At 40.6% G+C, this 23021-nt stretch overlaps 2 protein-coding genes and 1 non-coding gene across 6 annotated transcripts in view; 1 reads left to right on the forward strand and 2 right to left on the reverse strand.

Moving 5' to 3' along the window:
- Positions 1-10960, forward strand: part of trappc12 (trafficking protein particle complex subunit 12) — a 38568-nt gene extending 27608 nt beyond the window's left edge. For both annotated transcript variants that reach the window (XM_075487995.1, XM_075487994.1), the window contains exons 9-12: positions 1729-1827; positions 5223-5326; positions 6685-6772; positions 8735-10960. In XM_075487995.1, the coding sequence (XP_075344110.1) occupies positions 1729-1827; positions 5223-5326; positions 6685-6772; positions 8735-8977 (534 nt within the window). In that variant the 3' untranslated portion in view covers positions 8978-10960. The remainder of the gene's footprint in view (positions 1-1728; positions 1828-5222; positions 5327-6684; positions 6773-8734) is intronic.
- Positions 446-16075, reverse strand: adi1 (acireductone dioxygenase 1). Of its 3 annotated transcripts, none has more exons than XM_075487997.1 (4): positions 15818-16032; positions 15518-15637; positions 14801-14980; positions 446-606 (listed from the first exon to the last, which is right to left on the reverse strand). In XM_075487997.1, the coding sequence occupies exons 1-4, from the start codon at positions 15938-15940 to the stop codon at positions 586-588; spliced, it is 444 nt and encodes a 147-aa protein (XP_075344112.1). In that variant the 5' UTR covers positions 15941-16032; the 3' UTR covers positions 446-585. The 3 variants fall into 3 exon arrangements, with proteins under 3 accessions (XP_075344112.1, XP_075344113.1, XP_075344111.1); XM_075487998.1 differs by lacking the exon at positions 446-606 and adding an exon at positions 12494-12733 and having other exon boundaries at positions 15818-16075; XM_075487996.1 differs by lacking the exon at positions 446-606 and adding an exon at positions 14169-14486.
- Positions 16076-22690: 6615 nt separating this feature from the next.
- On the reverse strand, positions 22691-22772 carry trnas-gcu (transfer RNA serine (anticodon GCU)). Its single transcript has one exon. It is a non-coding gene; the product is annotated as a tRNA-Ser (tRNA).
- Between the last annotated feature and the right edge of the window lie 249 nt (positions 22773-23021).

Consider the following 23021-nt stretch of genomic DNA (forward strand, 5'->3'; position numbering starts at 1 on the left):
AAGGGGGAGGGGGACGTGGGCTTAGATTGTACAGAGGGCCACAGTGCCATCTACTGGTGAGAATTGGTAAAATACAGTTTTACAGCTTGTTAAGCTCAGTTTCAGGATTTTTGGTTCTCACTAAGCAAAATTCTCACAATTAGTCTTTCTTTGCAAAATCACAAGGTGCCACCCAAAAATAAATCTGCTTTTGCTTAACATTTTTAAAGTCCATAATGGCGATGGGGGTAATATTCATTTTTGGGTTGGTACATTCTAAGATTTATTTGCTTAAAAAAGATTTGAAAATATTACCACAGTCATTTCTAAACAAGCTGAAACCCAAATAAACATACTAAGTATCTCATAGGTTGCTTTAAAAAAAAGCACAAAAATTGAGTTCAAATCAAACTAATTCTGGATTTTTTTACAGTTTTAATCAAGTAAGAATTTTCTAAATGTCAACATATCGGCCAGTTCTCATCCAGTATATACCGATGTGGGGTTCTTTTCATTAACTAACTCCTGCTCCCTTGGATCCGCTCCTCGTGTGGCCTGGAAATCCTTCCCCTCTGCCATCCCAAAGAATGTCCATCCTTGCACCTCTCACATCCTTGCTGTGAGGAGCTAGGATACAAGGAAGAGACATGAGTCAAGGAGGCAAGACCACCCTTTAGCACACTGCTTAATATTTATACAGCATTCTGATAGTTGTTGCCTTCCTACAGCCTCTCCTCTATCTGACAGCAAAGAGGTGATGGTAGAGACAGTAGCCGGGTTGATATAGAAATAATAAAAGGTAAATGTAAATGGTAAAAATAGGAAACTTCAACTAATACACATAAATTGGGTGGTTTTTGCTAGTTAGAAAGAAAACTCGATGTGCATTCAGGGTAGATTTAAACAACAATCTCAGCTGCCGGTGAACCATAAACCCAACTGTTCTCCCAGATATTATATACTATCCCAGATATTCCCAGAAATGAAAATGATTCCTGAAGAAGAGCTCTCTATTTTCCTCTTATGGGTCTCCACCCCACTCATTGTTTTCCGTCTCTTGGTTTGTTTCCTGTTTGGACAAATACTCTTTCCACTTAACGACAGCCATGAGCCAGGAAGCCTCTACCGCCACCTTCTGGTGACACCTACACAGCCAAGTTTATTCACTTCAAACCATCAATAGAACTGAGGCTGATCAACACTCCCTTTTTAAAGTTTGCTTTAAATTTGCTTCACTCGTGCATGAAAACACCAGAAAAGGGAATTTGAAGATTTGAACAACTTTTTTTTTTTTTTTAACCAAACTTTTGCCTGGTTTTGTGTGTCAGTTTTGAATTCAGTTTTGTTAAAGGTTTTAGCAACTCTCCCACATTTGTATGCATCGACATATTCGGTACACACCTCCTGTGCCCTCCTCCACGCTGACTCCCCTCACACAGACACACACCTCTCTGACCTCTCTGTCGCGCCGCTCAGCATTCAGTCACTGTGTGAGCGATGTGTAGCAGCTCAATGTGGAGGTGGGCGGAGGGTCACATCGCCCTGCTAATACTCCATATGTTTGATTAATGCTCTTTCTCTCTCTGCCTAAACTCTGCTCATTTTTACCCCAGTCGCCCTCCACCTGTCTCTGCTTCTCTCGACTCTAACTTGTCTTCTCTTTCACTGCCTCCCATTCCTCACTTGCTATTTTATATCTACCACCTCCTCCTCTCTTAAACCTGTATGTCCCTCTCTGTTTGTCCTCAGGACTACATTCTGGCTGTGGAGACCTATCACTCCATCATCCAGTATGAACCCCAGCAGAGAGTGCAGCTGCTCAGTGGTATAGGACGCATCTTCCTGCAGGTCTGTTGTGTTTTCCGAAAAAAATATTGATAAGCTTGAGAGCAAAGACAGTCATTTACAATAAAAGCTACAGGTTGGACCTCCTAAATGGTACTTGATTCATTTTTCTTCAAAGTCAAAGAAACAAATAGCGACTGAGTTTTAAGTTTAACCAGAAGATTGTTTTTAATTGAAAACGTAGGTGGGACAAGTTAATCAATACGTAAACAAATATGTGAATATTTCAAACAGCTCCAACACCACTGTGACTAGAAGGCTCTAAGGCAGGATTTACGGGAGCTAAAACATATCCAACTGCATTGCTCTCATTCTACACAGAGGCTTTATCAAAATAGGTATTCTACCAAAGCAGATTAGTTTGTATGTGGTCCTCCAAAAAGCTAACAGCTTATAGCGTGCAAAGGTGATGTTACACTTTAGTCAGATGTCGATTGGTTAAAAGATAACAGATAACAGATTTCACCACAGAGAGGACCAAGCTGATGATAACAGTAAAGAACAAAGGAGCAGGGTGAAAAGCACATACAACAGATACACTCTTCATTATTTTCAACTCACAGTCTCACACAAAGCAGATCTTTGTCAGATCTTTTCTGTAGAAGAAGCTAAACTAAAGGAGCAGGTTTTTCTACTTAGGTTTTTCTACTAAACAGGTAGACGTGTGTTTGCAAGTCTGTGTGATACGGTGGCCGACAGGTGCAAACGCGCTGCAAACGGCGAAACAAATCCAACAATAAAATGCTGCAAGAGAAAAATGCGGCAATCACAAAAACGACCGGAGCACACGCGCTGCAAATATCAAAACACATGCAAAACATAAACGCTGCAAACATCAAAACACATGCAAGACAGAAACGCTGCAAACATCAAAACACATGCAAGACAGAAACGCTGCAAACATCAAAACACATGCAAGACAGAAACGCTGCAAACATCAAAACACATGCAAGACAGAAACGCTGCAAACATCAAAACACATGCAAGAAAAAAACGCACTGCAAACATCAAAACACATGCAAGAAAAAAACGCACTGCAAACATCAAAACACATGCAAGAAAAAAACGCACTGCAAACATCAAAACACATGCAAGAAAAAAATGTGCTGCAAACTTCATAACTCATGCAAGACAGAAACGAAAGAGAGGAAAGTCAAAAGGTAGTTGTCATTTATGTCTTTTTTAAACACTTGGCCGTAATCTTTTACCTTATAATAGCGACATAACTCCGCTGCTCTTCTATAATAAAGTAAAAGATTACGGCCAAGTGTTTAAAAAAGACATAAATGACAACTACCTTTTGACTTTCTTCTATTTCGTTCATATGGTCGATCTCCCATAGTCGATCCCCTATCCCACAGGTCGAGACCCCCTACTGGCCTGGCGAACTTCCGTTGTGTTTTGAAGTTTGCATCGTTTCTCTCTTGCATGGGTTTTGATGTTTGCAGCGTTTCTGTCTTGCATGTGTTTTGATGTTTGCAGCGTTTTTTTCTTGCATGTGTTTTGATGTTTGCAGCGTTTCTCTCTTGCATGTGTTTTGATGTTTGCAGCGTTTCTGTCTTGCATGTGTTTTGATGTGTGCAGCGTTTCTGTCTTACATGTGTTTTGGGGTTTACAACGCGTGTGCTCCGGTCGTTTTTGTTATTGCCAAATTTTTCTCTTGCAGCATTTTATTGTTGGATTTGTTTCGCCGTTTGCAGCGCGTTTGCACGTGTCGGCCACCGTAGTGTGAAGCGTAATAACGCTGCAAACACACAAGCATGCTGAAGCGCCTCAAAGCTTAGACGTCAAATCTTTATGCTAATTAATCCAACTCCCGACTGAACACACAGGCATGAGATTGATACAAATCTTCTCCTGTCACTGTCAAAAAACACACATAATGGTTGTGTAATAGTAAAATGGATCGAAGTAAAAACAAATAAATCCAGGAAATCCTTGGCCAGGCTGAAATGAGGAGTAAAGTACGTATTTTAACTGAATACTTCCGCGTCTATTGCAGAGATCTCAGGCGCCCGGCGCATTTTCTGGATGCATTTTCTCCATTTTGAGATCTCATTTCAAAGTTTCCTTTGAATAACATCCTCATCTGTCCTAATAAAGAAGCACTCACAGATAATATCACATTACTAAAGGTTTATGAGGTCATCAGTTTGAGTCGCTTCCGCTCTCTGAGAAAATGCCTTTTTATTAGCTATGTTATAGTGGATGACTTTAAATACCAGCCATGAGCTTCTGCCTGGATTACTGAGAGGACGATTTGAGAAGAGTTTGTTCCCGCGGCTGGAATCAAACTGACTGGAAGTTTTATTATTTACTGAAATGCAGTAAGAGTTGACATCTCTTGCATACACAGAAACCCTCCTTTGTTTTTGTGAAAGACCTCCTAAGCTCAGTTTCTGGGAGTGTCTCAGCAGGTCATTCCCCAGAGATAAGTTAACAGCACACCTGACCTGGGGGGTGAATGGCTAACTGACAGATGCAGTCACACCAGAGCACTTTATTTTACACTTGGGCTTATACGTGCTATGGATTTAAACAATTAACCTAATAGGTGTAACAGGAGTAAAATGTCTCAATAAAAAACTGATTGACACGAAGTGAAGAGATTATTTTTACAAAAGAGAAGCAGCAAAGGCTGATTTATTCCTGCTAGCTTCATAACTCATTGATTGTTGTTGCTAAGTAAAGAGTAGGTAAGCTGCTTGGTCATGAATTTACATGATCTAATAGTTCCTTAACAGGTTTATTTGCTGCAGGTATTCTCCACCGCACTTAGACGACTTTAATGATGAGAGGTGATTTAAATGATTTAAATTTAAACTGTCCCCTTTCAGTGTAAATGCAAAAAGATGGATTGAACAAACTTTCTTTGTTGAATTATCAGCAACATTATTTTCTTTGTTATCATTTCTACACTAAAGATGCACAAGACTGCATTTAAGCCAATATCCAATATGCCAAAGCCGATACAGATATATAATGATCAAGCCTCATGTGGAGGAATGGACTTATTATCTCTAGTCTTATTGTGATGGATCAAATTTGCATTTTCAGAGGGGAAAAAAAAAGAAATAAAACAGTTTAAATTTAAATCCCAAACATTCAGTATGGATTTTTAGATTACATTTTGAATTAAAACTGTAGACCTAATCCCACGCTGACAGGCTTGGAGGATCCTCTATTAGCGACAATCCTGATATTAGCCACAACCAGGCCAGATTTGACTGTATCCGTAATGTTGGTGTTGATTTTTGGCCGATGCCAATACAGGGTGCATTTATGCTCTGTATGAAGTATAAGTATGAGTATGATTTTATTTGTGTTTGCATGTTTTTCCCCAAAACACACACACAGATCTGGGGTTAATATGTTGCTGCTGCTCTGTTCCCTGCTAGGTCGGAGACGTGAAAACGGCAGAGAGGTACTTCCAGGATGTGGAGAAAGCCTGCCAGACCAACGAGAACCACCTCACTCACACCACATGTGTGCTAATGAACAGGTGCGTGCATGTTGTGCATTTAAGCTCCTTAAGCTTCGGGGTTACTTTGGCTCTGTAAACAGGCTGCCTTCTTCGAGGCTTTTGGTTTCTGCTTCATCCTCAGAGCAGGAATTCGGCTCTCTGCAGCTCTGGTATGAGGTTAATGTCTTTCATGATTATACAGGGGGTTGATATCATGCAGTTAAATCAAAAAAGCTCAAGTATCAATACACTATGTGGTCCAAACTATATGCACATACCCTACCTACTGTCTTCATGTCTCCATACTTAGTTTTGATCTTTCTTCCAAGTGTTTGAGCAAACAATGCTTTATTAAAGTGTTCCTGTTTCAGTGGGACGATGCCTTCATACGCAGCAGCTCATGGTGATCCCTGTTTGTTGTGGAAGAACTTAACTGCTCACCCTGAGCTCTCTCTTGTCAGCCATCCCCTCTGGAATGATGTGAAGTCAGAGTCCGACCTCATTAACACCATTGTGCATGAGTGGGAGCAAATCCCTGCAGGTTCTGAAATCTGGAGGAGAGAAACGGGTGGATGCTGTTACAGTAGACAGCAGTTTGTTTTCCTTCAGTGAACAGTTGAGAATGATAGCAGATGGGAAACAACGGGATGACACGCAACAGATCGGCTCCAATCATCATGATTTGAATTACGCCGCTTGTGCTATCGCAGTTTGGCAACCAAAACGTTCTAATGACAGCTATCGTACTTTGTGTCTGACCTTTGGTGGTGGACTCAAGCCCCTTTGGGGTTTCCTGTGGTGTCAGCAGTCAGGATGTAGGCAGAGGATGTTTGAGAGCTGGGGATTTGTTTCGTTCTGGCACATTCAGAGAATTCTTGATTGACAGGGATGTGAGACGTTTGGAGGACTTTAGTTATGTTCCTTGAGTTTTTCCAGAGGAAATTAAGTATGTTGGTGGAGGAATATCTACCTGTTTATCGTTGTATTTTTATTCAGTGAAACTCTTTGTTTAATCTCATTTGCTTTGGAATTAGCTGTATAAATAAAGTTGACTTGGCTTCTCAAGGCTACATTACACACAGCTGTTATAAACAGATTAACCAGGTTTTCACTACTAAGATTTTAAGTCCATTTTTCAAAATGCCCATTTCTATGAACCCACTATGTGTGAACACTATAAAGACTTGATCTGTTGGCACAGACTCCAACCAAATGTCTAGTGTGTTAAATATTTTGGAAGAGTGCAGATCAGTCGTATAACATGAACCCACCAGGATTTCAAAAACGTAATTCTGTTCCATGTATGACGTCCTCGCAGTAGATGCTCAAAGGTTCAGATCGCACGTGGTTTAAATCATCACCACTGAGAATAAATCTGTGTCTGTCTGTTGTTTCAGGGCCTTTGTCTACCTCAGTCAGAACAACTACGCTGAAGCACATGCATCTTTCCTTGAAGTGTTAAAAATGGACCCAAAAAACCCTGTTGTAAGTACAATCTCATGTGTTACACAGTAAGAACGGTCTTGTGAGTTTAAAATTTTAGCATTGGGCAACTTTTTTGTTAGATATTGCATCAGTTTGAGGTGCAACTGTTTCTCCATAAAATCTACAGGTAATCTAAGATTTCTTAATACCATTAATTTACAGTACTATATCAAAGTGTTTATCCAGCCCTGATTTCTAACACTGACTTATGAATCATTCAATTATAAAAATACATCTAACTCAAGGGATGAACCAGAGTTGTGTCAACACATTATAAGACAACTCAGCAAAGATCCTATTATAAATAGTATCTTTAGGCAGCCTGTGACAAAGACATTTCATTTGCTGCCATTTCTTTAGTTGCATAAAAAAAACACCAAAGATAACACAGTTTGACGGACATAAAATAGTATTTTTACACCAACAAGGTGGTCTCCAAAGTTATTAGTTGAAAACTTGGCATATCTCAGCATGGTGTGTAGTGTGTCCTTAAAAAGATGAGGAAACTCGACATGTGGAAGACAAAAAAAGAAGCGCTGGGCCTACAGCAGATGAACAGTGTCCAATAAAGATGTCCAGCAAAGACCCGACACAGGACCTGAGAGATGCATCTGGACCTTCAGCTGATCCATCTGCTGTTGGCCCAAGCCTCATCAGAAATGGGCTCCATGGAAGGGTGGCTGTGAAGAAGCCGTTCTTAAGGAAGGGAAACAGGGAGAAAAGGCTGAGCTGTGCTAAATGACACAAGAAGTGGGCTGAAAATCAGTGGCAGCAGGTCTGATGGAGGGATGAATCCTCCCCAGAGCCCGGACCTCAACATTACTGAAGCAGTGTGGGATCATGTTGGCAGAGAACGGAACAAAAGGCAGCCCACATCCAAAGAAGAGCTTTGGGATGTCCTTCAAGAAGCCTGAAGAACTATTCCTGAAGACTCCTTAAAGGACAAGACCGTTTTTTTGACATTGGGCCCTTGATTTCACATTATGACATGATGTTCTACTCACCCCTGCTTGTTATTGGTCATTTGGAGCTGTTCCGAAGATATTCAAGAGGCCTCTGGCTGCTCTCTTGAGATATTCGGCCATGAAACGGTTTCCTATGGGCAAGCTTATACAGGCACAAACTATGCTGTTTATAATTTATTAATTACTGTACACTAGCACTGATAACGTGGAGGTGCGTCGCTTACTTAAAAAAATCCGGGTTACTGTAATTTTGAATTTTTGTCGTAAAGTGGGTCTGTGGGCTGTCTGTGGTAGTAGCACGATGATGACGTCAGTAACACCCACTTTACGACAAAAATTCAAAATTACAGTAACCCGGATTTTTTTAAGTAAGCGACGCACCTCCACGTTATCAGTGCTAGTGTAGAGTAATTAATAAATTATAAACAGCATAGTTTGTGCCTGTATAACGTTGCCCATAGGAAACCGTTTCATGGCCGAATATCTCAAGAGAGCAGCCAGACGCCTCGCGAATATCTTCAGAACAGCTCCAAATGTTCAACAACAAGCAGGGGTGAGTAGAACATCATGTTATAATGTGAAATGAAGGGCCCAATGTCAAAAAAACGGTCTTGTCCTTTAAAGAAAGGAGAGAAAGCTTGTCTAAGAGGGTTCAGGCTTTCTGCAGGGTACCTGAGGTATTTTCAGATAACAGCCGTTCACCAGGAAATAAAAACTTATTTCTACATCATTGTTTGTGAGTGTGGTAAACACACAAGATACTACACGGTAATTTGTGAACGTAAGAGGTAAAAGAAGGTATTATTTTCATTTCTGAACATGTCTTTGAATTTTGACAGTAAAATTAAAAGCAATACTATGTGGATTTAAAAATGCCATGAAATGCATTCAAGTGAGAGGAGCTGATCTAAAATCAGAATGAAAATGTATGTGGAAGGGTTTTGACTTCTACTGCTTTGATTTGTCGGGCTCCTCCTCTTCGTCTGTGTGTTCCCAGGCCAGCAACAACGCAGCGGTCTGCCTGCTCTACTTGGGCCGGCTGAAGGAGTCCTTGGGCCAGCTGGAGGGCCTGGTACAGCAGGACCCCACCCTGTACCTCCACGAGAGTGTCCTCTTCAACCTGACCACGATGTACGAGCTGGAGTCATCGCGCAGCACGCAGAAGAAGCAGGCGCTGCTGGAGGCGGTGGCCTGCAGGGAGGGCGACAGCTTCAACACGCAGTGCCTCAAACTGGTCTAAGAGGCCAGGGGACCAACACGCCATGAAGACAAACACGCTGCAGCACTCCCCTTCTGTGGCACGGGGACTAAAACCCTGTCTGTAGAGAAGGAAGCAAGAGCTACATCTGTGAGATGGAACAGTGAATGTTTCCTCCTCTGCTTAGTTTCCCAGAAGTAAGTTCTAACGGGGTGTTTGAGAACTGTTTTTATAGTACAGGATGGATTTGAGATTTCTCCTCTGATGACCCTGCAGGGTGCACAGCACTCCTATTATCTGAAGAGCAACCCAGAAATGATTCACTAATCAGAGCAAAAACAGCTCACGTAAGCATCTTGTACGTGCAAGAGTTGGTGTTTATTCTATTTTACAGATTAAAACGATAGATTTGAAAAATGTGCTCATTTGCTCTCAGCCTATGCTTAGTATAAAGCTACACCAGCTCAGCGTGAATACTGAAAAAACAGGGGAAATTACTCGCTTTGCTCCGTCCAAAACTAAAACAAACCACCAGCTGATCTCCACTTGTAGTCTGATTTGTGCAAAAAACAAGAGAGCAGTTTTACAGGGGTTATGAACTCCTGACCACTGAGTGTTGCTAAGCAACAAGCAGAAACTCAATGAAGTCGCTGAACCGAGATGAAAGACGGTCCCATGATCGACTGAGGCTGCTGCCTGTGAGCTAATCACCACTGGTGTGTTAATCTGCTGTTGAACGTTTCCGCTCACATTGGCCGCATGTTTTGTGTTTGATGCACTTTTCGGGAGGTCTGTTTGTGTCTTTCTTACACATCGCACCATTTTCTCCTCCACGTTTAGCATTTCCACAGCCAGACATCGTGACAGCTGATAGACGTCTGCCAGTGGGTCAAAGAATTTGAGGGGAATTCTCTGAAAGTGAAGTTCTGATCAGCTGTAGGTGTTTCTATGATTATTCGTCAAGTCCTGTCAGGAATATTCGCTGATACGTTAGCTTGCTTCTCTCGCAGGCCCCTTCACAATGTTGGAAAAAGTTGCATTAATCACACGTGAGTCACAGTAATGACGCGCTGTTTCTTTAATAATTCAATATAAGGGACAGAATGTGTGTGTTTGGCGGGAGATTTGTTGGTTTTTGCAAAGAAAGATGTGTCAAGTGCTCCAGCAGGGAGGCTATGTTGTCTGTTTGCAGGATTCCTCAAAGGGTTAAGGACATATTTCCTGGAAAAAATGTACCAGTTTGATGGTGATTTAAGTTTTGATGTTAATCATGATCTATTGTTTTTTTTTCTGTCCAACCTCTGCTGTGGTGTGCAGTCTTAGGCTGTCTACTTAAAATCTGTCTGTCACATGATCTTCTCCTTGCAGATTGAGTCAGGTGGAGGTCTTCCAAGTGTCCCACCAAGAACCATAACCCTTGTTTTCAGTATTTCTGCAGCTTAGCTTCATATTAAGGTTCCAGACACGAGGAGCATAAGCAAGCTCGCCAAACTCTCAACAATTAATCTCATTACATTTTAGCAGAGACATTCTAGCCAACACCACTACAGATTAGTCCTCAAATCCTCCATTTTTAGTCAGAACAGATATTACACTACAGGAGTTGCTGGCTCATTATGAGACCTGGCATGGGCATTATCCTGAGCGTCAGTGTGGTTAGACTAATAAACTTTAAAAACAGCTTCCTCTACTGGAATTCTGGATTAACAAACCACTTGATTTCATCGCTTGTGCAGTGAACATAAACGAGCCCATCAGATTGCAGCAGTTTCTGTCCACTAAATGAAAATGTAAAATATTTGCAATCCAAAGTTGTACAGAACACAGGCACATTATGTTTGATTTTTGTCTAAATGACTGTCTTTTACAGATTTCTTTTTTCCTCCATCTGCAGTTTCCACGTTGTGTTGATCGTATTTATGTATATTAAAAGAAATGTTTTATCCTAAATAAATCTGTTCTTTTAAATCAAACTCTGGATGAATGGAACGATGATTAAAAAACACAAAAACAGACCAAACTTAGCAGCAGCTTTATTTCCATGCTCCTCCTCATTCATACAAACCAGTAACAAAGTCTCTTGTGCATACATGGTGAGATTTTATAAAAGAATACTCTTGAAGCATTGCCTCTTTGATATTAATACGTTATTAATCATGTTGCACTAACCTGTAAGATGCTGAGGAGTTTGAATATCTCCTGTTCTAAACTGTGTCGAACAGCTTATTTCACCAAGAAGAGGCTTCATTCATCCATGACTGAAGACATTAGGTGCGTTTATATGGACACGTTTCGTTTAAAGAGATTACATGTAATCGGTTTATTAGAATTCGACCGAACTGTATACATGAGCCACAAATAAAGAGATTAAATTTCTTCCGAGTTTACATGTTACAGCAATTTAATCCGATAGGACGATGTTTTAACAAATGTTGCAGTATGTCTGAGCTGTTTCTTTGCTTTGTGTTACATGAAAAAATGAGGTGCTCTGTTTTTTTTTTTCTTTAAAAAAAAAACTGCATAGAAGGCCAAGGGGCAGGACAGCCCCAGTCCGCGCACGCAAGCACACACGCACCACTGACAGGCATACCTGTCCATCTCATTCATTGCTGTGAAAATGCCGTCTCTTATGCCAATCGGCCAGAGGTTTATTTGGACGTGTTCAATGCCGTTTTACTAAATGTCAAGCAAAGCGTGGATTATTGTTTTAAATAGGTTGTTTTGACAAAAAGTCTGGGGTTGCTTTAGGGTTGCTGAGTAATTTCTTGGGGTTGCTATAGCAACTGCAAGCAACCCTGTAGCGCCGCCTCTGTGCTACACACATAGAAAAAAGATATTTGGCTACTTACTAGTAACATTTATCTCCTCCTCAAATCCGACATCGACACCATGGCTGACGTCCGAAAGGGGTCTGCCTCCCAGTATGTCGTCCATTTCTGTCTGGTACGCGAAATTGGCCGGGCTTGATCCGCTTTTACCATTTTGCCTTTTGGCATATGGAGTAGGCGGCCTTCAGGGCTTTCCATCTTGACTTAATTTGGTCAACGGACCCTGCCTCTTTCAAGGCTGTGTGGACATCATTAAAGATTTCCGAGTTCCTCATCTTCCTCCCGTCCAGTTTTGACATTATATTTTGCTCTTGCAACGTTTTCAATAAAAACACCGTTTCCTCCCCCGACCAATTTTTGTTCTTTTTCACCGTCGCCGTCATTTTAACTTCGATATCTTCCGTTATCTGCCGTTTAACTAGAACTACACAGTCTTTATTAACGTTATCTCGCGCGCCCTTACACTTGCGCAGTAACATGAAACGTGTTCTAATAAACGGTTTATCCAGGTGCGCCTGTATATATGGGGAATTTCCTCCTTCAATCGGATTATATGAACGGTCCAAACCACCTATTGTAATCGGCTTAAATATTTAAACCATTTATATTTAAGGAGATTATTTGACTGTTTACATGACGCATATTTAATCTCTTTACAGGTGTAATCGGTTTAAACGTGCATTTAATCAGATTAAACGTGTCCATATAAACGCACCTATTGTTTTCCATAAAATTACAACTTTCTTTATAAATCTACTTGTGAGCAGACTATTCTCCTCAGCAGAGTAACATCAGAGCTTTAGTGGACTTTAGTGTTCGCAGCGGTCAGACAGAAATCCATTTCCTTTGCCTCTCAGGATGCCTGCAGAGAAGCAACGTACTTCTGACGCTTTTCGAAATCGTCGGCCGGCCTGTTGTACGCCTTCCACACCGGTTCGCCCACAAACAGCCGCATGGCTTTAGTGTAATTCTGTGGAAAGAAACGGGGTTCAGATCAGCTTGAATGTGACCATAAGTCATCATTTCATCACTTCCAACACTGCAGTTGAAATAGCTGGAGTGTCCCACGATCCACTACGGTCTACAGATGTTAAACAGTCAGTACTGAACAGCTAATTACCCAAAGAAACACGTTTTTGGAGTGTACTGAAAATGATAATAATGCATAATAACCCAAGATTTTTCATGTTGTGTCTTTGCAACTTAATTTTATTTGTGATTATAAATCCATTTTCACGTTTCAGGCCCGCAACACATTCCAGGGCTACCTTTGAGGTACGAAAACAGCTTAGTTGAAACGGATGATTTGTACGGTGGCAGACACGTGCAAACGCATTGCAACGGCAAAACGACTGCAAGAGAGAAACGCACTGCAAAATTAAAAACGCATGCAAGAGAGAAAAGCTGCAAGTTCACTCCAAACACAACAGAAGTTCTCCAGGCCACTAGGGGGTCTCGACCTTTGGGAAAGGGGATCGACTATAGCTGTTTTCACACTGAGATCCGCTACCTTCGCGAATCCAAATTGCCACTTCGTCCCGCGTCGAGCAATACGAAAGCTTGGCGTATTAGGTGATCCGTGTCGCCTGAAGCCGAGTTCAGGGGCGTTGCCTAGTGGCAGAGCGTGACACGAAACACATAAAATGCTGGGCGTGTACAATGACGTAGGCACAAGCCATGCGTCGGAGGTAGGGTTAAATACACCTGTCTGCATCAAATTTTTCAAACCAACGATGGCGGGACACCTTAAGGACTTGTTTTTGCAATTGTATATGCAGTTCATGGAGATGTTATTTTACGTAGTGTGGATGGTTACAACGTGGGATGCCGCCGAAGAACATATGCATAGAATACAAGAGCACTATAATCTCCAAGTTGAGGAAATCCATCGATAATTTGAAGCAGAAGAACGCGAACAGCGTCGACGCAATCGACGAAGACGTTTAGCTGTCATGGCTCTGAACACACGTGTCTGCAAGAAGAGTGTGGAAGATGGCAAGACCACAAGGGTTGGCGTTTTGGTCCAATGCTCTGAACAGTTTTGACGACAACAAGTGGAGAAAGCTGTTGTTCTGAATCAGCTGTCCATTCTGTCTTTTAAACTCCTCACGTCACGCCACGCCCACGTCCATCCCGCGTCAATTGCTTTCACATCAAATTCGGCTCGGCAAAAAGACTAGGGTCCGACGCAGGTCGAATGGCGAGTCGAGTTGACACGCCAGCCCGGATCGTCAGTGTGAAAGGAACAGCGGACACGCTAAATTCGCGAATTAAAAGCGGGTTCTTCCTCAGTGTGAAAGGGGCTTATGAGAGATCGGAGGAGTAACAAAGGAGAAGAAAGTCAAAAGGTACGTTGTCTTTTTTAAACATTTGGCATAAAGACATAAAGGACAACATACCTTTTGACTTTCTTCTCCTTCGTTACTATGGTCGATCTCCCATAGTCGATCCCCTGTCGGATAAGGCCTGTCGCACACAGGTCGAGACCCCCTAGTGGCCTGGCGAACTTCCGTTGTGTTTTTCTCTCTTGCATGTGTTTTGAATTTTGCAGCACGTTTCTCTCTTGTATGTCTTTTGGCGTTTGCGTCGCCTGTGCTCCGGTCGTGTTTGGGATTGCCGCATTTTTCTCTTGCAGCGTTTTACTGTTGGATTTGTTTTGCCGTTTCCAACGCGTTTGCACGTGTCGGCCACCGCAGATTTGGTCCAAAAGCAGCATCCAGTTTCTAAAGACATGTGTGAAAATCATTGAAATATCTGCAAACAATGTTCCTCAAAGAAAGATTCATAAATCATGAAACTATTCCAAAAATCTGTGGCACATCCGTGATCGCTGTCAAACCTTTGTCAAGTACTGCAGTACAGTTAGATTCACAAATGCCTCTTTCCAGTGCAAAATTAATGCTACGTTATGTTATGTTCCCATGGTTCCTAAGGGCCACCGTATCTCACCACAACAGAGGGGTGGGGCCTGTCAGTTATAAAAATACTAAATCCAGCTAACACAAAGTGAGCTGCTCAGTTGACCCCTCATTTGTACCGTCTCATCCAGGGTGAAGCGGTGGTAGATGCCGGCCGGCAGGGTGATCAGGTCTCCCTTGCTCATGGCGATCCGGATCCATCGGTCCTCCTTATCCCTGATGTCAAAGTAGGCCTGGCCATCCAGAATGTAGCGGATCTCATCGTCCAGGTGTAGATGCTCCTCATAGAACATCTTCAGCTGAAAAAGACAAACAAGTGTGACTGTTAAAGGTTTTTACAAGTCATAGTTGGATAAACCGTACGGTTCAAAAGTCTTCATCCAGCCCTCCTAAAGAAACGGGAACAAATTATGTGTCTTTGTTACTGCTAGTAACAATTCAAAATGAGTTCTTTGCTAAGTTGTCTGTTACGTGTAGACACAACACTGGTTCATCCCTTGAGTTAGCTGCCTTTTTATGCTTGAATGATTCAAAGTCTGGCTGTTTGGATGAAAATATAAAGAAACAAGGGCTGGTTCAAGACTTTAGAACTTTAAAAAAAGATCATATGAAGCTTTATTTTATGTAGCTTCTATATAGTGTTTCTTTTTTAATAAGTGCATGCCTTATTTAGTTATTCAATTATTTATTCGACATATTTGCACCGGCGGGAGAACTGTGCTCTAATTTCGCTGTGCTTGTGTACACAATGACAATAAAGTCTCTTATCTTATCTTCAACTGTTGGGCTTAAAACGAGGAGACTCCTCCAGCTTTAGCTGTGTGCACACAGGTTACCTTCTCCTCATAGTTGGGAAGTATGTCCTTCTCAATTGTAATGATGTCCATGTAGGTGTAACCTTGGGTTTTCCGAATCTGCTCCAGCTCTGGGTCCGTTTCACAGATATCTGCGTTCAGCTACAGAGACAGGAAAACACCAGAGATTATCAGCAGAGATTTTCCACTGTTTCTGTATTGCACCGGTGGTTTGTGTGCCGACAGAAATCCTGCAGATTGTTATTATTTTATTTACAGCCGAAGTGGTTACATAACGCCTACATTGAGTTACATAACACTAAAACTGCGTGGAAACTTTACCTTCCAGTAAAAGACTCCGAGCTTCTTTAACTGGTCCATGGAGACAGGCTGGTTTGGGGTCAGCCTGTGCGGCTTCCTCTGGTCCTCGTCAGAGCTGTCCATGTACCAGGCTTCTATTCCCATGTTGAGGCTGGTGGACGCTGCAACCTTTGATGGCCCTAAAAAAAACTTTTGAAGACAGTTCAATGAGTCTGTGTGTTCGGAGAAAAGTGTTTGGATTGCACGCAATGTGACTGCAGCAGCACTTCCTGCTCGATACCCGCTGGCAACCAATCACCAAAATCCACTTCAACACGATTAACCAATCACAGCACAGCGTCCCGCCCCACACAGTCCTGTTGTATCGCAATTTCACATCTTAAAATGTGTCCTTTATTTTTCTCTTTGCTTTTTAGTTAATCGCAAATTGTAAAAATATTATGTTAAAAAAAAAGAATAAATATAAGTGTAAACATATTAATCAAATTAATACATTTAGTTAAAAATTAAATCACAAATAAATCAACTGGGATGTTAACTTAAAGATGAATGAATTTGGGTCAAAACTAAGGCTTTAATATCATTCCCTGTCACGTTTTAGACCTTAATCACTGCCTAAATTATTTTGTAGCATTTGTCGCCACATGTATTTATTTTCTAAACAATTTACAACTTTTTGTATTTGATTTGGATAGTATATGTCCGTGATTTTATAGTACAGCCGAGACAGCAACGTGAAATCTGTCCTTAGTCATTACAAATCTTATGACACTTCAGATTAAGTACCCATAGTGAATTTTGAGTGAAATGCATGTATTCACATAAACAAAACAGACCATCTTTCATTATTCTCCTCTAGTTGACATTTCTGACATCAGTTTACTTTATTGCACAATAAATTTCCTTTTACAACCTGTAAAACTAAAAGGTAACAAGAAGCAGTGAAAAATTTATGGAGAAACACAAAAAAGAGAGAAAATAGTAGACAACAAATAACTAAAACTTAAAGTTCAATCAATAATAGAAACGACTGACAAGGACCATTGTTGTTATGTCCTCTTTTTTTATTATTATGATTTTATTATTTAAATTTTCACTTTAACCAGAGCCAAAGAAACACGATGGTACAACAGCATCAATGATTTATACTGCAGTGAATTTTTCAGATTAGGATTTGGCCTGGAGCACAAGCTAAAATATACCTTTCTGATCATCTTATTTTTGGTGCTGGTCAACATTTTCGCCAAATTCTTCTCATTAACATACATTTATATTCTAAAAAAAAAAAACAATCATCACATGCTACTGTAATAAAATCCAGTAATGTACTAAATCCCTGGTATTTATGTGATCTCAAACTCTCAAAGATGCATTTTTTTTATTTGGAATATGACCCCACTGGTTAAACATTTTCAACAATTTGTGTGTAAGTTAAAAGAAATGTCCGAAAAACCTCTCACTTCCGAAGAATACTATTTTTACTACATATGATGCTGATGATATCTTGACTCGTAATGTGCACGTGACGGTGAAACAATACTGGAAACTGAAATTGAGTTTGAAGGTAAATGATGTGCAGAAACTTGTGTAAGAAGAAAAGATTATACTGACCTCAAATGGTGAGATTGAGAAACTGCAACTTGACTGCCTCCAAAGCGCAGTAATGAATTGGCTTTGCAATATTTTGCAGAGTAAAAAGAAATGGTGTATGTTAATAGCTTGTGGGCAATTAGATATTGAAGAAATTTGTTGTTTTGGAATTACTTTTAAGAACCAAAAATTCAGTCAATAGTAGTGAATAAATCACGAAGAATCAAAATTGGAATCTGTGGGATGAAATAAGGGTCAGAAATATTTTGCACTTGAACAATTTGTGCATGTGTAACAAAGTTTTGAAAATAGTTTGTGCATATGTAGAACATATTTCTATGTGTGGGAATATTTTCAATTCAATTCATTTTTATTTATATAGCGCCAAATACAACAAATGTCATCTCAAGGCACTTATATAATAAAGTCCAATTCAAACCAATTGGATTTCAATTAATTGTAATCATAATTATTCATAAAATAATCCAACACTTTTGTGTATGTGTAAAACTAAATCCGACGGACATACAAAACTCAAGTTAGACTGTTTAGAATGTAATCAAGCACTATTGAAGCGATCATTCAATGATTGCGTGAATATAATGATGTGATAATGACGATCGTGTATGGATTATAATCATCAAATTATGTTATTTTTATCTGTGTTTGTGTGTTTGATTACCTACTGTATGTCCATTATCGTTGTTGAATAGATGGTGATTTATATCTGGCTTATAAAGACATTTGGATACTGGATATTTATTTTTGGTCTCAAAATGACTTTTTAATCACTCAGCAGAGTTACATTTACAAGATTTGACCGTTATATCCCAAATGAAAATGGATGAATGCGACTGAGTTATAAAGGGCAGTAAAATTAATCTTAATAAGTGTAAGAAAAAATCACCTTCATCCTTGACAAAATTGGGAATGTTGAAAAAGTTTGTAAAGAGGTGGATAAAGTTTAAGATGAGCAAAAAAACATTTTCAATCATTCTTTGTACGCTGAAAGAATGTGTGGAGACAATAAAGATTGTAATTGGATGCAGTGGAAAAAAAACCTGTGCACTATGAAGACCCTAAAAAGCATAAACATATAAAGGCTCCCTAAGTGCTGTATCGTATGAATAAGTTGTACATTTTAAATCTGTTATCAAGATGTATGCACAGCTCCCGATTGGCTGTCTCCTCTGTATAATTTGGTCTTGTCTTGCATCATGAACATTTAAATAAACTGAGGAAAACAGAGCTGTTTGCTTCAAAGAGTCTTATTGTTACTGAAAGCCAAGCACACAGTAAACCAACTGGTTGAGCCTCCCGGTTTTCTATGTGTGATGGGAGACTGCTTTGGTTGGTGTGGATTGTCAGTCATCCATGTTAAGAGGTTGAATGAGGGCATCTGGACTTGTTTTAGTTTGTTCATCTGAAAAGCTTCCTCAGTTGTAGTTAGTGGGGGCTTTGGGTTTTCTAAGTAGTGGAAATAAGTTTCACACACGTAGGGTGACGAAGGCCACGTGTGTCATTGGCTTACCTGACCATTGTGTGTGTCATTTAAGTGTCTGTTACAGAGAAGGCGGTGTCAGATATGACCGACTGAGCAACTACAATGCAATGTTGACTTTTCCTTCCAGATACATTCACAACCATTCAGACGTCGGATCTGGTCACCAAAAGACATTTGGTCAGGCAGGCCAACGACTCCCAGTTGGTGAGAAAGAGGCAAATGAAGTAAAAACTAAATGTAAACATGAAACCTTTGAAAACCACTGTCAGAGTAAGCGACTCTGTAGCTCCTTTGCATGAGATGTGAGGACAGTGAAGTCACCATCTCCACCAGGGTCAGCAGGCCTGAGAGGCGCGTCATAAATAGCAGTCAACTGTTGGATTAACTGGCTGAAGTGGACCATTTGAATATTCACGAAGCTAATTAAGTTAACCAATAACTAAATATAACATCCCTGACAAACATCAAATGTGTTCATTCACAAACATTTAAAACACGTCATCATCACTAGACACAATAAAAGAAACAACAGGAAAGTAATTAACCGTCACCATCAGAAGTACCTTCAAAGATAGGAGTGAGACTTATCTATCGTTCGCACAATAACGGCTCTAAGACGAGGTGTAATGCAGCAACCTCACAGTGCTAATATGGATAACCCAAGGCCATGAGAAACTCAATTCAAAACCCGCAGCTATTTGGTTTCTAGCTTTATACTCATCTGGGACACCGATGCTATCGATCCAGACGGTGTCAAAGCTGCCAAAAGGTGTTGGCAGCACACCAGTCCCTGCACTCCTCCTGTCTGTTGCTGGAGTTGACAGCAGGTCAACTGTCTTATTCTTTGTCAGACACTTCACATACTAGAAGATGGAGGTTTACAGATTTTCCTCAAGGGGGGGATCAATGATGACACTGTTGTACGTGGAAGGAAATTTTAATACAAATACAAAAATAGACACAAATCTGGCTCACAAATGACAAAGTATTTCACAAAGCAAATACAATGCTGTATTCCTAGAAAAAGAAGCTCATATGACTATCTTCTGTGTGGTTGACAAAGTGACGTTTCTGCAAGTCTGTTCAAGCAGATGATGTTCGAGCTTACAATGTTGATGCTGAGGCTCTCATTGGCCAAATCCTCTTAAAAGTTAAAGAAAAAGAAAAAGTACCTCATCTCAGTCTCCATTAAGGGGTATGCATGGCCTTTTGCTGGAATTTCAGTGCTGGAATATAAACACCAGCTGTTTCTCAATCTGACCCGCATTCGGACAAAGTGCCTCTGGTCAGCGACACGTTTCTCTGGAGAAAACAACAAAAGTAGATTTGTTTCACAATATTAAAATGCAATACAATAACTTATACAACAAGAAAACAAAAAATGACCAAATGCAGCATCATACCGGCCTCTTCTCAGTCTTCCTTCAAGTATGTCGATCAGCTCCTGGGGATTTTGGACCAGCCTCCTCCTCTCAGCCTGTTGCTTCTTTAGGGCCGCCTCGGCTTTCTTACTTTAGGAGATCTTGACCCCCGCCAAAGCCAAACACAGCAGCAGCGTCTTCAGAGCCAGGATGTAAAACTAATGTAAAGTTCTGTCAGTAGATGTTACTCCTTCAAAAGATCCAATGTGGGAACGTTAGCTTTGTGCTACACACAGTTTTGACATATTATGAAAAATATGGAGCCTTACAGGACATAACAGTGGTGAAATATTAACAGAGCATGACGTTGCTCAGTGTAAAATAATACATATTAGCTTATTTACCTTCCAGTTGACCATCTTTACTGCTGTAATATTCACGTTCCTGCTCACTGAAACAACCACAGAGATACAACGTAAATGCTCGTCTGAACAAGGTGGGACCTCAACTTACGGGCCAATAAAAAAATTGTATATTTCTTTGACGTCATTCGTGTGTCACGGGAAAAATTACATTTATACAGGCGTTGAGTTTGGAAAAGGACACAAAGACACGAATCATGCCAATCAGACTTCGAAGTATTGAAGACATTCACTTATTAACAGTGAAACGTCATGTTATATACACAATGTATAACAAACTATTTTAATATGTCCGATGAGTTCAAAAATGTTTTCAGATTGCTTCATGAACTATTTAGATGAATACATCTCCATCTCCACTACGCCAGTGCCCTGTAGAACCTCCTTGAAGGTTCTAGCGGTCCAGTAATATTGTGTGTGTGGCTGCGTTGTTTCACTGCAATTCAACTGATATAACTGTGCTGACCTCCAACCAGTTAATGCTAAACCTCCCAGTTCATAATCAGGGCATTCCTTGTAGCCGGCTACTTTAATAATGACTATTATTTTTAATAATATGAATGGCTCCTTATGTTAACAGGCCACTGCAGAGCTTGATGACGAGCTGATCATTTGAATCGGGTGTTGTGGAGGAGGGAAACATCAAAAACATGCAGGGCAGTGGGTCCCGAGGACCGGAAATCAATTTATGGCATCAATCAACTTTTGGCACGACACCTGTCATTTCACATTCCGCTTATATGACGGCATCGTGAAACGGCAGAGAAACGGCAGAGAGTCGTCAAGGCATCACAGAAGATCATCGGCTGCCCTCTCCCCTGCCTGATGGACATTTACACCTCCTGCTGCCTCAGCAGAGCCAAGGCAATCTCCAAAGACAGCTCCCACCCAGGCTCTGCCCTGTTTGACCTGTTGCCCTCAGGGCGGCGCTACAGGTGCATCAGGACAAGGACAAGCAGATTTAAAAACAGCTTTTTCCCTAAAGCCATAACCAGTCTCAATTCTGACACTCACTGATCATCCCTTTGGACAATTCCCTATTCTTGTGCAATATTAAAAAATTATGGCCAAACTCTGTTGTGTGCACTAAAATATTTCCACATACTTGAACCTACTAACACCTTATTTGATTTTATTTATTTTATTACCGTAAAAAACTGTGCATCTTACATCCTTCCCTTTTTTACATTACTTATATATTTTTTTATATTTTTTATATTCGCACTTTGCACTGTTTTTGGTGGCTTTAAATTTCGTTGTACCACGTATACTGACAATAAAGGCATTCTGATTCTGATTTTGTTTTCGCTATATCGTCAAATTGTCACTACCTTTAATGAACTTACCTGAGCTCGAGCGATTGACTCCATCCTGTTTTTCCTCCATCAGTACCAACGTGTGCCCACCATGGATGTATTATGGTGCCCACTGAGTGTAGTTGGCGCTTAGATCCCGGCCGGCAGAAATTGCTGCTCCTTGATTGGATGGTTGGTTGGTTGGCAAGTCAGTAAGCAGCGTACTGATTGGCTAATCACGCAGGCGTCAAAACAGGGTCAAAATTTGTACTTGTAAGTTGTAACTTGATTTTTGGAAACTTGTAAACTACAGGGTCGCACTTGAAGGTGGGAAATTTGTATGTCCTTCGGATTTAGTTTTACACACGCACAAAATATTCCCACAGATACAAATATGTTTACACAAACACAAACTATTTTTACAACTTTGTTACACATGTGAACATCATTGTACAAGTGCAAAATCTTTCTGACCATTATTTGATCCCACAGTTACTTTCTTAATCCCTAAAACAAAACGTAACATTTCTCATGACAGGAAAAAGGGTTAAAACCAAGTCATTGCATCAACTCGAAACAAAGTTTTACTGTTTGAACATAACTGATTCGTTTTAAAGTTAATGCTGGATGTAACTTGGTGACGTTTAATTCATAAATGCGCACCCAGTTGTATATTTTTATGTTCTATGAGTAAATCAGTTCAAAAAAGAATCATAAGTTATCGACGAGGATGGGATTCGAACCCACGCGTGCAGAGCACAATGGATTAGCAGTCCATCGCCTTAACCACTCGGCCACCTCGTCAGATGATGAGCGCGCCTACGTAGTTTCATTATTTAAAGTACTATACGGATCACGGTCAGGGTAAGGGCTTTTTCATGTTCTTTGTATCTTTATAAACCTGTTAATAAGAAGTAATACCTAATTAATAGTCGTGACAACGTGTAAGTGATGTTTACAAACGACGGGGACCCTACGCGAAATATACGTAGTATGCATTTTGTCCACCAGATGGCGCCACACACCAACAAAAGCCAGAGCCGTATTAACGGC

Source organism: Odontesthes bonariensis, chromosome 17 (genome assembly GCF_027942865.1).
Source record: "Odontesthes bonariensis isolate fOdoBon6 chromosome 17, fOdoBon6.hap1, whole genome shotgun sequence".
Classification (NCBI taxonomy): Eukaryota; Metazoa; Chordata; class Actinopteri; order Atheriniformes; family Atherinopsidae; genus Odontesthes; species Odontesthes bonariensis.